The sequence below is a fragment of the Ranitomeya imitator genome, chromosome 5 (genome assembly GCF_032444005.1).
Source record: "Ranitomeya imitator isolate aRanImi1 chromosome 5, aRanImi1.pri, whole genome shotgun sequence".
NCBI classification, from domain to species: domain Eukaryota; kingdom Metazoa; phylum Chordata; class Amphibia; order Anura; family Dendrobatidae; genus Ranitomeya; species Ranitomeya imitator.
In genome coordinates this window covers 553787443-553801516 of record NC_091286.1, presented here as the reverse complement: position 1 = coordinate 553801516, position 14074 = coordinate 553787443, and the positions used below count along the sequence as shown (strand labels likewise).

General features: G+C 42.5%; 1 protein-coding gene across 5 annotated transcripts in view; it reads right to left on the bottom strand.

The window, feature by feature from the left end:
• Positions 1–14074, bottom strand: part of SERPINE2 (serpin family E member 2) — a 117221-nt gene that overhangs the window by 13602 nt on the left and 89545 nt on the right. For all 5 annotated transcript variants that reach the window (XM_069727649.1, XM_069727647.1, XM_069727648.1 and 2 more), the window contains one exon: positions 568–848. In XM_069727649.1, coding sequence (XP_069583750.1) covers positions 568–823 — 256 coding nt within the window. In that variant the 5' untranslated portion in view covers positions 824–848. The remainder of the gene's footprint in view (positions 1–567; positions 849–14074) is intronic.

The window sequence follows — 14074 nt, the reverse complement described above, 5'->3', positions numbered from 1 at the left end:
CATGTGGAGGGTACTGGGGAGAAATTCACTGTGGGGGTATCATATGGTGTTTGGAGGGGGCGAAGGGTCACTTTCTGCCATTATACTTTATCAGGGCTATGAATGGAGTAACTTCGTGTGTGAGATCACCAAGAACCCACAATAGGAGCAAAATTAACTTTCTAAAGGATGCAAGCTTGTGAGATAAGATCATCTGAACAGAAAATTTTAGTTTTCTTTTTTAGGTGAGAGGGGGCATAAGGAAGTAGAAGATGGGCTTTGGTTGGTTTAGTTGAGAAATCAACAATGCAACATTTACTAGAACAGGACCCATGCATGAGACAGTTTGGTAGCTGTTTTGCGTTAGCAAATGTGTCACCTGTGCACATCCTACACCTCTCCATTACGATGTCAGAACACAGGTGGGAACGGAGTTAATAGGACACTTGAATAATACAGTCTGGAGGAGATCAGTCAGTATAATTAATTTATATACACAGATATCAATTCTCAGTTTACAATGTACATAAGGTGCAACCCACATATAATAAACAGACAAAAGAAGAAAAAAAAGGAAAATAAACAGACCATTCACTTTATACCGCATTGCTGTTGTCAACTGCTTTTTTGTCTTGCCATCTGCACCCAGCTGAAGCATGCCAAGGACTGAAGCAACTCCATGGGGAGACATGACCACATTGTCATGAGGCTTGTTCTTTACCACTTGGTTAAACACCTGAATTCCAATATCTGAACCCAGCTCCTCAAGCAATAACAGGTTGATCTGAGACTGCACAGATGTCAAGTACACCACCGTAAGTAAAACCAGGAGCAGCTTCTTCATGATCTTTAAACACCTTTAGGTTCGCCTGAAAATAAAGATGAGGCACAATTTGATCATACATTTCCTTTTGCTCATGAAGTATCAGATACTATGCCCTTAGATATATTGACTGTTACAAGGATGATGTGCATGTTGTAAAGCAAATGAACCCATTATTGCTGAGGAATCGATTTACCCCAGCAGTGCAGCCCACCCAACATGTTTCAACCAACTGGATCCAATATTTCCTGGAGGATTTATTCAAGAAACAAAGCGGCAGCAGCTGGTTTTCTTCATGACCACATAGGAGTTTTGCCTGTCACAACTCCACCAGGTGAGCGTTAACCAAGCACTGACCCACTCTCCCTCCCTTGAGCATCACCCTATTGTGCGCTCGGTTCTGCACATCAAGATTTCTTCAAGTTGCAAAACGCACATAATATAGCCATGACTTTATGGTTATAGGATTGCAGTGGATCCTGCAACCTGAAAATATCAGGTTTCTGTAACTTTTTTGTGGCCAACAGCATTTCAGAGAAAAATTTACATTTTTAAATACTGCTGGCATTCCCAACTCAACGTAGAGCGTGCCAGTAACACTCAACCTGTTATTATGCCAGTGCAGGAAATTGAGGGGATAGAAGCCTAGAGAAAAAATTGAAGGAAGACTTCTAATCAGCTAAAAATGTCTAGAGAGTCAAAGCCTGGGAACCATGTCAAATGCTTTGATTATAATAGTTTAAAGCCAAGTACTACAAAAAAAAAAAAAACACACAAACAGCACTGGGTGATCAGTGTAGTCCAGCTTCAGTCTAAGCTACAGTATTAAGAGTAGATCCACTACACAAAGGTTCATTCAATATTAAAAGAAACGCTAAATAGCAAGGAGCAAGTTGTAGTAGGACTGTCCACATTGTAGTGCTCATTAAAAGGGTTGTTCCACTACTTTTCTTTTGAACTTATCCAATGGATAGGTCATCAGTACCAAATGGGTGGAGGTTGGAGAGAGCAGTTATCAGTTCTCGCTGCAAATGGTTGTTGATGTTAGCCATTGTGTAGCTGAACAGGCAAAGCTCTGTCAACTGTGTAACGGCCTCTACCAGGTACTGTAATTCAAGCCCTATTTGAATTGGCAACAATATAAAAGTAATCCTTTCCTAAAACCCAAGTAATAAGTCCTGTCTGCCATTATAAACACACCAACATCCACTTTTCAAGTTTTCCTTTTATACAGAACCACTCCCTACAAGCCAGAATTCAGGATTACTAATTACAAATGGCCGCCATTGTGGCAGACTTGAGCTGCCCATACTTGACCAACAGCCATTCATCTGAATGACCAATATTTAAACTATATTTTCTCTGCATTGGTCTGACCAATCATGGCTTCCTACAGATCACCAGGAACCAGATTATGGTGATCAGATGAACATCCTAAGGCCGGTGTCACACTTGCGAGTCTCACATCAATACCCGGCACTGCCGCTGGCACTCAGGACCGGAGTGTGTGGCTGCATGTATTTCTATGCAGCTGAACATTCCAGTCCTGAGTGCCGGCGGCAGTGGCGGGTATTGATGCAATTTTCTCACATTGCACTAGCAGGTGTGACACCGGCCTTATAACAGAAAACTGACCAGCACATCAAACTAGTCTGAACATACCAAAAAACAGCCATTTACATGTACAATATACGAAAATGGTTGTACTCAAATTCTGTTAAAGTAATGTGAAATACATGAAATGTGAATAGCAAAAATGGCTTTTCAATATTAGGAAAAAAATAGACGTTTGCACAAAATTTGGCCAAATAATGTCTGCCCATCAACCAACATCAAGGTGGTCTCATGAGTCTAATGGATCCCTGACCAGTGTGAAGACTTCTCTAAGGCCAATGTCTGAATGCATGGGTGAATGTGGACACCTCCCTCAGTAAAGCCTACATTTATGGGTTGGCAGGAACCAGCTGTAATTAAAACCACCACATGGTGAAGGGTGGAGTGCTCAGTCAGAAAACTAGCATACAAATAAAATGTAGGCTTTACTGAGAGAGGTGTCCATATTCACCCATGCATTAAGACATTAGCGTTAGGCTGGGATCACACTTGCGAGAAACTCGCACGAGTCTCGCATATCAATACCAGGTACTGCTGCTGGCACTCGGGACCAGAGCGTGCGACTGCAACCGAGCGCTCCGGTCCGAGTTCCGGGGGCAGTGCTGGGTATTTAGATGTGAGTTTCTCACAAGTGCGATCCTGGCCTTAGAGAGGTGTTCACACTGGTCAGGGACCCATCAGACTCATGAGGCCACCTTGACGTTTGTTGATGGGCAGACATTTGGCCAAATTTTGTGCCAAGCGTCTCATGTATTTTTCCTAATATTCAAAAACCATTTTTGCTATTCACATTTCATGTATTCCACATTGACATGCTTTAAACACGATTGAGTGCAACCATTTTCACAATGCACAGATGAACATCCTCCCAGCCACATTTTAAAATCAACTATGGTAAGCTGTGCCATTTGATGTGACTAGACCTGTTCATCAGCGTGCTCCAGCTGAAATCCACAGCACATGGGAAATCCGTTTAACTGGAGAATGCTGATAGATGGGTCTCATCCCTTATGCACCAATCAACTGCCATTTTTAATATGGAAGGAAAACTGTGCTAATCAGTCGGTAGCTCTTCTCAGAGAATTAAGCTGAACATGAAATACATTAGTATGTACCACAAAATGTGTGTTACAAAATGGGTAGTCTTATCTTTATTTTAACTCAAGCATTGACCATGTGAGTAACGACAGGTAGAGATGAGTGAACCCCAAAGGTAAAGTTCGGAGTACATACAGTGTCAGGTTCTAAACTCCTAACACTGACTTCTGCCACAAGTCCAGAGTGAGTCTATGGGGTTCGGGTAGAGTTCTGGCACCGAAACCGAAATTTGGATTACAGTTCGTTGGAACCCGACAAACCCGAACCTCCACTGGTTTGCTTATCCTAAGTGCCAGCTTAACCCATTGACAACACAGATCTATCGGCTCTACCACGCCGGTATGCAAAGACCTATAGGAGATCATACAAAATACTTTAGCAAAAAGAATTCCAACTTCGTTTGAGTTTACAACCTAAACAATTCCTCCACAATAAATACACTTGATCCTCTTCAAGTCCAATAACTAACAACCAATAGAGCAAATGAAGTAGCAACACGATCAAAATTATAAACAATAGTATCTTTAATTATTAATATATACCCAAACAAACTACCGTATATACTCGAGTATAAGCAGACCCCCGTTTTTGTGGCAAAATTAGGGGAAAACTTAATGACTCGAGTATAAGCCTAGGGTGGAAAATTCAGTAGCTACCGGTAAATGTCTAAAGTAAAAATATATACCAATAAAAGTAAAATTAATTGAGACATCAGTAGGTTAAGTGTTTTTGAATATCCATATTGAATCAGGAGCCCCGTATAATGCTCCATAAAGTTCATAATGGCCCCATAAGATGCTCCATATTAAATTATGCCCCATATAATCCTGCATTAAGGTTAGTAATTGCCCCATAAGATGCTCCATAGACACATTTGCCCAATATAATGCTGATCAAATGTTGATTATGGCCCCATAAGATGCTCCATAAAGATATTTGCCCCATAAATGGCTGCACAAACCTCGATTATGGCCCCATAAGATGCTCCATACAGACACTTGCCCCATATAATGATCCACAAATGTTAATTATGGCCCCATAAGATGTTCCATGAAGATATTTGCGCCATATAGTGCTACACAAACGTGGATTATGCCCCATAAGATGCTCCATGAAGATATTTGCGCCATATAGTGCTGCACAAACGTTGATTATGCCCCATACAGACACACTTGCCCCATAGAGTGCCACACAAACGTTGATTATGCCCCATAAGATGCTCCATATAGACACTTGCCCCATTTGCTGTTGCTGCGATAAAAAACTAAAAATAAAAAAAAAAATAAAAAAAAAAAAAAATCACATACTCACCTCTCCGTCGCTCAGGACCCCGGCACTTTCAATATTCACCTGCTCCTCGTTCCGGCGCCGCTCCATCTTCAGCGTCTTCTGCACGGACGTTCAGGCAGAGGGCGCGCACTAACCACGTCACCGCGTCCTCTGACCTGAGCGTCACTGCAGAAGACGCTGAAGACTGAGCGGCGCCAGAACGAGGAGCAGGTGAATATCGCGCAGCACTTCCCTCCCCGTTATACTCACCTGCTCCTGGCACGGTGCAGTCCCTGCTTCCCCGATGCCACAGATTCTTCTTGTATTGAGCGGTCACTGTTACCGCTCATTACAGTAATGAGCGGTACCATGTGACTGCTCACTACAGGAAGAAGCTGCTGGCGCCGGGGAAGCAGGGACCGCGCCAGGAGCAGGTGAGTATAATTAGTCAGCCCCCACTCTCCCTCCCCTGCCGACTGCTGGGTATGACTCGAGCATAAGCCAAAAAATGGGCTGAAAATCTTGGCTCGAGTATATACGGTAACAAATTTTACAAGAACACTATAACATGTAATAAATAGCAAGGGGTACAATTCCCCAATAATCATGGACAATCATAACACAAAGACAACAGAGCATATAGAGATCTATGACTTCTAAAGCCTGCTAATGACATATCATGATGATATACATATCCATGCTGGTTATTTATAAAATTAAGTAACATGCAATGCCAGCAGATATATCCATATATATGTCTCTAATGGATCCGCAATGCATAAAACCACCATCTGGTATTCATTGCCCTAAAGGGCTATAGGAAGATTATATAGCCAAAATGGCTCCAATAGTTGTCATGCTAAATATAGCAAAATACATCAATTACCTGCGGCCATATTTCTAACAGGGTGACAGTCTGTGGCTACACCTCGACGTGCGTTTCACCGCCTCTGCAGTTTCATCAGGAGGTCATAGTGTAAGTTTAAAGACAATTGGAAAAAAGGAGTCACTTATACTACAGACCTGACTGTATGAATATAAGTTGATTGATTATTGCCAATGAACAACTCTGTTCCTAACCAGGAATATAAGCCCCCTTCACGTCGCTGCCCATTTTGATTCTTTTTTCCCCTCCCTTTCTTCCCAGAGCCATAACTCTTATTTTTCCATCCACAGACATATGAGGGCTTGTGTTTTGCAGGACGTGTTTTGCTTTTGAAAGACACCATTCATTTTATCACAGTGTACTCGAAAACAGGGCAAGGAAAAAAGTTATTTAGACATTGTTTTTTGGGAATTTTTACAGTGTACATTTTGTAGTAAAAAGGACCATGCAATAGGGTTCTCCTCAAAGATTACAGTTAAATTTGATGTGCACGTGCAGCACCCCAGAGACCTGGTCGTTGCAGTAATGTTGCTCTGCCACTAAAGGGAGTGATGGTACGTCTGATGGCACTAAAGGAGTTCATCTGACCAGGTATCACCAGCACACATTACACTTCACACTCCGGCCACTAGGGGGAGCAAAAGGTTTTATTTATTAGGCCACTCCTCACACTGGTAAAACTAGGGGTTGGATAGGAAGTTAGACAGAAGCTGACTGGGTTTTGCCCAGGCAACATCCCGTGGCAGGGGGTGTTGTGGGGGGGGGGGGACTTCAGGGGAGTCCCTGTCAGGCGTTGGAACCTGGCAGAGACTTAGCGACAAGGAGAGATCGTTACAGAGCCGCGCCTGCACTACCTTGCGGCGGCATCTAAAGAAAGGACACGAAGCGAAGGATATTGTGGACAGTGAGAAACGAGATCAAGCACAAAGGAGAGCCAGTAGGAGTCATGCCCCGAGAACGGCAACATCCTACTGAGGCGCGTAGCCGGTGACCGGAACACCGAGGAAGTAACTGACTTTATGCTTTACTTCAAATACCGCAGGACAATTAATTATAGGTTGGCTGTCTACCTTACATCACCTAAGCAGACATAGGGGGCAACCATGGAGAGGGGCGTCTCTAGGGTCCCAGAATAGCTCCGAGCCTTCCCGTCAAATGGGTGCGTCCTACCCATAACAAACTTGGGGGACGGAGAATAGAAAGAACTAGAAAGAATGAGAACAGAAGTTGTGAGGACTATCCCGAATGCTCAGCAGGGAAGCACTACAACACATCGCCTGATGTGACAGCTCTATAGGTGAGATCGTTGTGGGACACTCATTATTAAATGGATTGCGTCAGACCAGGGAGTATTTGTGTTGGTTTATTTTATTTTATTTTTTTTTTTTTGCAGGTGATCGATGGCTTTGGGGAATTAGGTGTGGTTGTAAGTATTGTGAAAATAAGAATATTAAAATAATTTTTTCTGGTTGTGTCTTTATTTAACCCTTTCACTACTATAGGATTCGTAATGGATATGCGTCGTATTGACGCCTCCATTACTAACCGGGCTTAATGTCACCTTACAATCAAAAGGTGACATTCACCCCTTATTACCCCCATATGCCACAACTACAGGCAGTGGGCGGAGAGGCGCTAAGTGCCGGAGTTGGTGCATCTTACAGATGTGCCATTTCTGGGGCGGCTGGGAGCTGGTGTTTGTAGCCGGAGGGGGAGCAATATCCATTGCCCCCTCTAGGCTATGAATATCAGCCCACAGCTGTCTGCATAGCCTTTCCAGCTATTAATTATAGGGGGACCCCACGTCTTTTTTTTTTGGGGGGGGTGGGGTCCCTCTATTTTTAATAGCCAGGATAGGCTAAGTATACAGCTGTGGGCTGAAATTCATAGCCTTGGAAGATCCATAGGTACTAACCCCTTCCCAGGCTATAAACAACGGCCTCCGGCTTTCCCTCTCTGGCGCAGAAAATTGTGCGGGAGCGCACACCATTTTTTTATTTATTTATTTTTTTTAAATTAAACAGATACTGCGTTTAAGGCCGGGGTCACACTTGCGAGAAACTCACACGAGTCTCGCACCTCAATAGCCGGCACTGCCGCCGGCATTCGGGACCAGAGCGTGCGGCTGAATGTATTTCTGCGTAGCTGAACGCAAGAGATGCAGATTCTGTGCCAAAAATTCTGCAGACAAATCCGCAACGTGTGCACATACCCCAAGAGGAGCAGAGGTACTGATGCCAATCCCCTCTTCCTCCTCCCCTCTCCTTTTTGCAGTAAGGAAATCAGCTAGCAATCTAAAGTTGCTTTTATGGAAAATATGAACCATCTTAATTAAAATGCATGGAGTTCTCTTCATGCCCAGGTGACTTAACGAATAAGTATATTGTGCATAGACAAAGTACAGGTTAGACAAATCAATACAAAATGTGGCATCACCCTCGAACTTCTGCGATCATCCAGTGAGAAGTTTCACATAAGTGGGCATTTCATAAAATCCTACAGGGCTGAGAATAGCCCACTACCTGGCCCATGTGAGGTCATCATGGGGAGGGTGTGTGGGTGACACTCGAGGGCTAATAGAAGATCAAAAAATTATGATCTGGGTTCGTGTAGAAATCCCATTCACTAAATGGCCAATCGAAGTGCTCTCCTTAGGCCAAACTCCGGGGTAGTAAATTTCTTTTGTAACTGTAAATGCTGTATTGTTTTGTCTCCCTTGTAAAATCTGCATATTTTTCATAAAAATTGCCTCCCTCTGGATTAAATTAAGTAACATTTTTATTTTTCACCCGATGAAGCTGTGTGATAGCTAATTTTTTGTCGGACGAGACCACTTTTTTATTAGTACCATCTTGGGAGATATAGATATATAGCTCTCTTTTTGATAGCTTGTTATAGCATTTTTTTGTGGAATTGTGGTGACCAAAAAAATTTGAATAGAATTTTTTCTGTTTACTGTTTAGCAACTGAGTTTATACTTTGATAGATCAGATTTATAGATTTATGAACGTTGCAAGACCAAATGTGTATTTTTGTTATAACTGTCACCTGGGTGAGTGAGTTAAAGTTTAAAAAAAAAAAAAAAAGAGATAGAGATATATATATCTCTTCTTGAAGACTCGATCATTAATTTTGTGCGCTTTTCATGCTGAGTCATCGCTGCATATAGCAGAAATAACAGTCTCCTTTAAAGTCTGGCCACAGTCGGGTTTGACAGATGTTACGTAGTGACAGTAACAGGGGTCATCAGCTGACCCACAGCTGTCATGATGTCATGACAACCCATCGATGACCCGCGATCATGTCACGGATGCAACTATGGGGAGAAGAACAAACGGGCTTGTCTGAGCAAGTTAAATGCCACTCTCAGATTGACAGCAGCGTTTAACAACAGTGAGCGGCATTCTGCTCAACCCATAATTGTTAGCGGCAGGTCCTGGCTGTAATTCACAGCCATCGCCTGTGAGCCTGCTCCATACACCTGCTTTCAAGATGGATGGAGATACATACAGGTGCTGGTCACAAAATTAGATCAATCAAAAAGTTAATTTCAGTATTTCAATACAAAAAGTGAAACTCAATATATAGAGTCATTACAAACAGAGTGATCTATTGCAAGTGTTTATTTCTGTTAATGTTGAGGATTATGACCTCTTAACCGCCAAGAACAAGCGACACTACTCTGTCCTCCTCCTCCTCGACCTGTCGGCTGCCTTTGACACAGTGGACCATTCCCTGTTATTACAGACCCTCATCCCTTAGCATCACAGACTTGGCCCGATCCTGGATCTCATCATACCTAACAGACCGGACATTCAGAGTCTCCCACTCACACACCACCTCGCCCCCTATCTGTCGGAGTCCCACAAGGTTCAGTCCTAGGGCCCCTGCTCTTCTCCATTTACACCTTTGGCTTGGGACAGCTCATAGAATCTAATGGCTTTCAGTATCATCTCTATGCTGATGACACACAGATCTACATCTCTGGACCAGATATCACATCCCTACTAACCAGAATCCCTCAATGTCTGTCCACTATTTCATCCTCCTTCTCCGCTAGATTTCTCAAACTTAACATGGACAAAACAGAATTCATCATCTTTCCCCCATCTCACGTGACCCCCCCCCAACGAACTTATCCATTACAGTAAATGGCTGCCCACTCTCCCCAGTCCCACAAGCTCGCTGCCTCGAGGTAATCCTTGACGCTGATCTCTCCTTCAAACCACGTATCCAAGCCCTTTCCACTTCCTGCTGACTTCAACTCAAACATATTTCACGAATCCGTTCATTCCTCAACCAAGAATCTGCAAAAACCCTAGTCCATGCCCTCATCATCTCTCGCCTTGACTACTGCAACCTCCTGCTCTGTGACCTCCCCTCGAACACTCTTGCACCCCTCCAATCTATTCTAAACTCCGACGCCCGACTAATCCACCTGTCCCTCCGCTATTCCTCAGCTTCTCCCCTCTGTCAATCCCTTCACTGGCTCCCCATTGCCCAGAGACTCCAGTACAAAACCCCAACCATGACATACAAAGCCATCCACATCCTGTCTCCTCCATACATCTGTGACCTTGTCTCCTCTCCCGGTACTTTCCTGCACGCAACTTCCGATCCTCACAAGATCTCCTGCTCTATTCCCCTCTTATCTCCTCTTCCCACAAACACATACAAGATTTCTCTTGCGCATCACCCCTACTCTGGAACTCTCTACCACAACATATCAGACTCTCACCTACCATCGAAACCTTCAAAAAGAGCCTGAAGACCCACCTCTTCCGACCAGCCCATAACCTGCAGTAACTACCGATTGACCAAACTGCTTCATTACCAGCTCTACCCTCACCTACTGTATCCTCACCCATCCCTTGTAGATTGAGCCCTCGCGGGCAGGGTCCTCTCTCCTCCTGTACCAGTTAGTGACTTGTATTGTTTAAGATTATTGTACTTGTTTTTATTATGTATACCCCTCCTTACAGGTAAAGCACCATGGAATAAATGGCGCTATAACAAATAATAATAAATAATAATAATAATAAATATGGCTTAAAGCCAATGAAAACTCAAAAGTCATTATCCCAGTAAATTAGAATAATTAACAAAAAACACCTGAAAAGGTTTAAGTGTTTAAAAAATAAAAAGGGTTCCTTAGTCTGTTTCAGTAGGCTCCGCAATCATGAAAACTGCTGACTTGACAGATGTCCAGAAGGCAGTCATTGACACACTCCAGGAGGACTACCTCTTGAAGAATGCCAAAAGTGTGCAAAGCAGTCATCAAAGCAAAAGGTGGCTACTTTGAAGAACCTACAATATAAGATATTTTCAGTTTCACACTTTTTTGTGAAGTATATAATTCCACATGTGTTAATACATAGTTTTGATGCCTTCAGTGAGAATGTACAATTTTCAGAGTCATGAAAATACAGAAAAATCTTTAAATGAGAAGGAGTGTCCAAACTTTTGCTCTATACTGTATATATAGATATATAGTTTTTATGGAGTAGTTTTAGAAGGCAAAAAGTATAGCAAGTCTTAATGGCTGTACTACTCAAAAGTATCTTGCTATTTTGTAAAGTATACATTGGAGCAGACAAGATTACAGTCATGTCCATAAATGCTAAATTTCATCATCTGTGTTACAGAAATGACTTTTTTGAGCAGAACATTCACAAAGTAAATAGGGCCACATGGAACAACAAAAGTTGTCTTCCCACTGGAAATTACATTAATAAAAGTTATAAATGGAACCAAAATTCCCAGCACCTGAAACCTCACATACAGAAGAGTGAGAAAACCCATTTCATAATAGGCTGTTACGAAACTCTTACTGGGCATAAGCCACAGACTTCATAAGGAATCTGACCTCACAACCCACCCAATAATTTCTTCATGACTGTTTAGACTTGTCTCGAAATACTATGAAATCCAGTTCCACATATTGAAATTGGGGGTGGAAAAAAAAATAATATTGCTGAATGTTATAAATCATGACAAAGCCAAAAAAAAAAAAAAATGTACGCACAGCTGTTGAGATGACCATTGAAGAGGTCGTCAATTCCCTGGATAAATATATTTCTAAGGCTGGGGTCACACTTGCATGTACTTCTATGCAGCCGCACACTCCAGTCCCGAGTGCCGGCGGCATTGCCGGGACTTGATGCACGAGTTTCTTGCACTGAACTCGCAAGTGTGACCCCGGCCTAAAGGTGTTATTGACATGAAATCCTCATTAGGTGTCTGTAACAACCCAACCAATCCACAGGTAAAAAAAAAAAAAAAAAAAAATCAAACCAAGATGTTATGTTCATAAATAAAGTGGTGTGCAATAATGAGAAGGGACACAGGGGGAAAAAATAAGTATTGATTACTTGGAGAGGTGCAAAAAGCCACAAAAAGTAAATGACACCAACTGAAATCTATTATTTTTCTTTAAGTGGCAGGATTGCTTTCAGTTTGTTCAACTGATGCCTATAAAAAGGCGTCTCATTATCAAGGTGCCGCACCAAAAACATTTCATGATGGGTAAAAACAGTGAGCCATCTAAAGACCTTCACAATCTTATTGTTGCAAAACATACTGATGGCATAAGATACAGAACAATTTCTAAACTATTGAAGGTTCCAATGAGCACTGCTGGGGTCATAAGCCAGAAGATCATTTCACCATAAACCACCCATAACCAGGTGCTTACCACAAGATTTTAAACAGAGGAATGAAAAGAATTATCAGAAGAGTTGTCCAAGAACCAATGACTACCTGTGGAGAGCTACAGAAAGACCTGGAATCAGCAGGTACAAATAATTTAAAAGGAAACAATAAGTATTGCACAACCTATATGGCATGTACTCATGCTCACCAACGCAAGCCTGTGATATACTGGGAGAATATAGTCTGATCATATGAAACTAAATGTGAACTCTTTGGATGCCATAATACACACCTTGTTTGGGAGGTCAAAAGGAACTCCATATCACCTCAAAAAAAACCATACCAATAGTGAAGTTTGGAGGTGAAAATCAAGAGTGCAGTATGCAGAAGATTAGATATAAGAACGGTTTTGGAGTTGCAGAGATCATTCTTCCTGAGAAGGAACCGTCTTTAAGAGAACCAATCACCATGAACAAGCAGTGCAATGTGCAGGCACCATGTTATAGTGAAGGAGGAGCTGATAAGATTGGTGTGTAGTTTTGTTCGGACAGATTCAGTATAAGGCGTCACACTTGCGAGTTTTACGGACGTAAGAGCGCAGAAACTACGTCCGTAAAACTCGCAAAAAATACGGCACAATGATTCTCTATGCCCCTGCTCCTATCTGCCGTATTAAACTGATCAGTATTATACGGCTTTCTACGGCCGTAGAAAAATCGCAGCATGCTGCGTTTGTCACCGTATTGCGCAAATAAAACGTCAGTGAAAGTCTATGGAAGCCCCAAAAATACGGATTACACACGGACCAGCAGTGTGACTTGCGAGAAATACGCAGCGGTGTTAGAGAGAAAAGCCGGCAATTCAGTGCGGTGTACAGTAAAATCACACTGACCGCTTACAGTAGAATAGGTAGGATAAATGTGTACACATAAGAGGGCGCCCTCTGCTGGTTGTCCTCATATGAACTCGAGCCAGGGAGCTTTCTAGGAAAGTTCCCATGATCTAGGAACAACCAGCAGAGGGCGCCTCACCGCAAATGCAGGTAAATATAGGTCATTGACCTACTTTACCTTCATTCGCTGGGGTTTTGCAGGCAGGAGCAGCGCTGCATTAAAAAGAACTCCTGCCTGCAAAATATTTTAACCCCTTCAGATGGATTTGCATCGTTGGACCTTACAGATCCTCGGAAGGAATGTATATTCTTGGTTTATTATTTTTTTTTTTATTTACAGATCGAGGGTCTTCAGTGAGTGGATTGAGAGTAGAATAAATTAATACAACAACCTTTGTTTTTTTCATTAAATTAATTTTTAATAATGTGCGTGTGTTTTTTTTTTTAACCCTTTACTAGTATTGGATTAATAATGGATGGGTGTCATAATTGACGCCTCTCCATTATTAATTTGGCTTAATGTCACCTTACAATAGCAAGGTGACATTAACCCTTCATTACCCCACGGGAATGGGAAGAGAGTGGCCAAGTGCCAGAATAGGCGCATCTTCCAGATGTGCCTTTTCTGGGGTGGCTGGGGGCAGATGTTTTTAGCCAGGGGGGGGGGGGCAATGACCATGGACCCTCTCCAGGCTATTGATATCTGCCCTCAGTCACTGGCTTTACCACTCTGGCGGAGAAAATTATGCGGGAGCCCACGCCAATTTTTTCCGCCATTTAACCCCTTAATTTACTAGCTAGAACGGCCAAATTTTGCATACACACACTATTAACATTAGTAGTGTGGAATATGCAAAAAAAA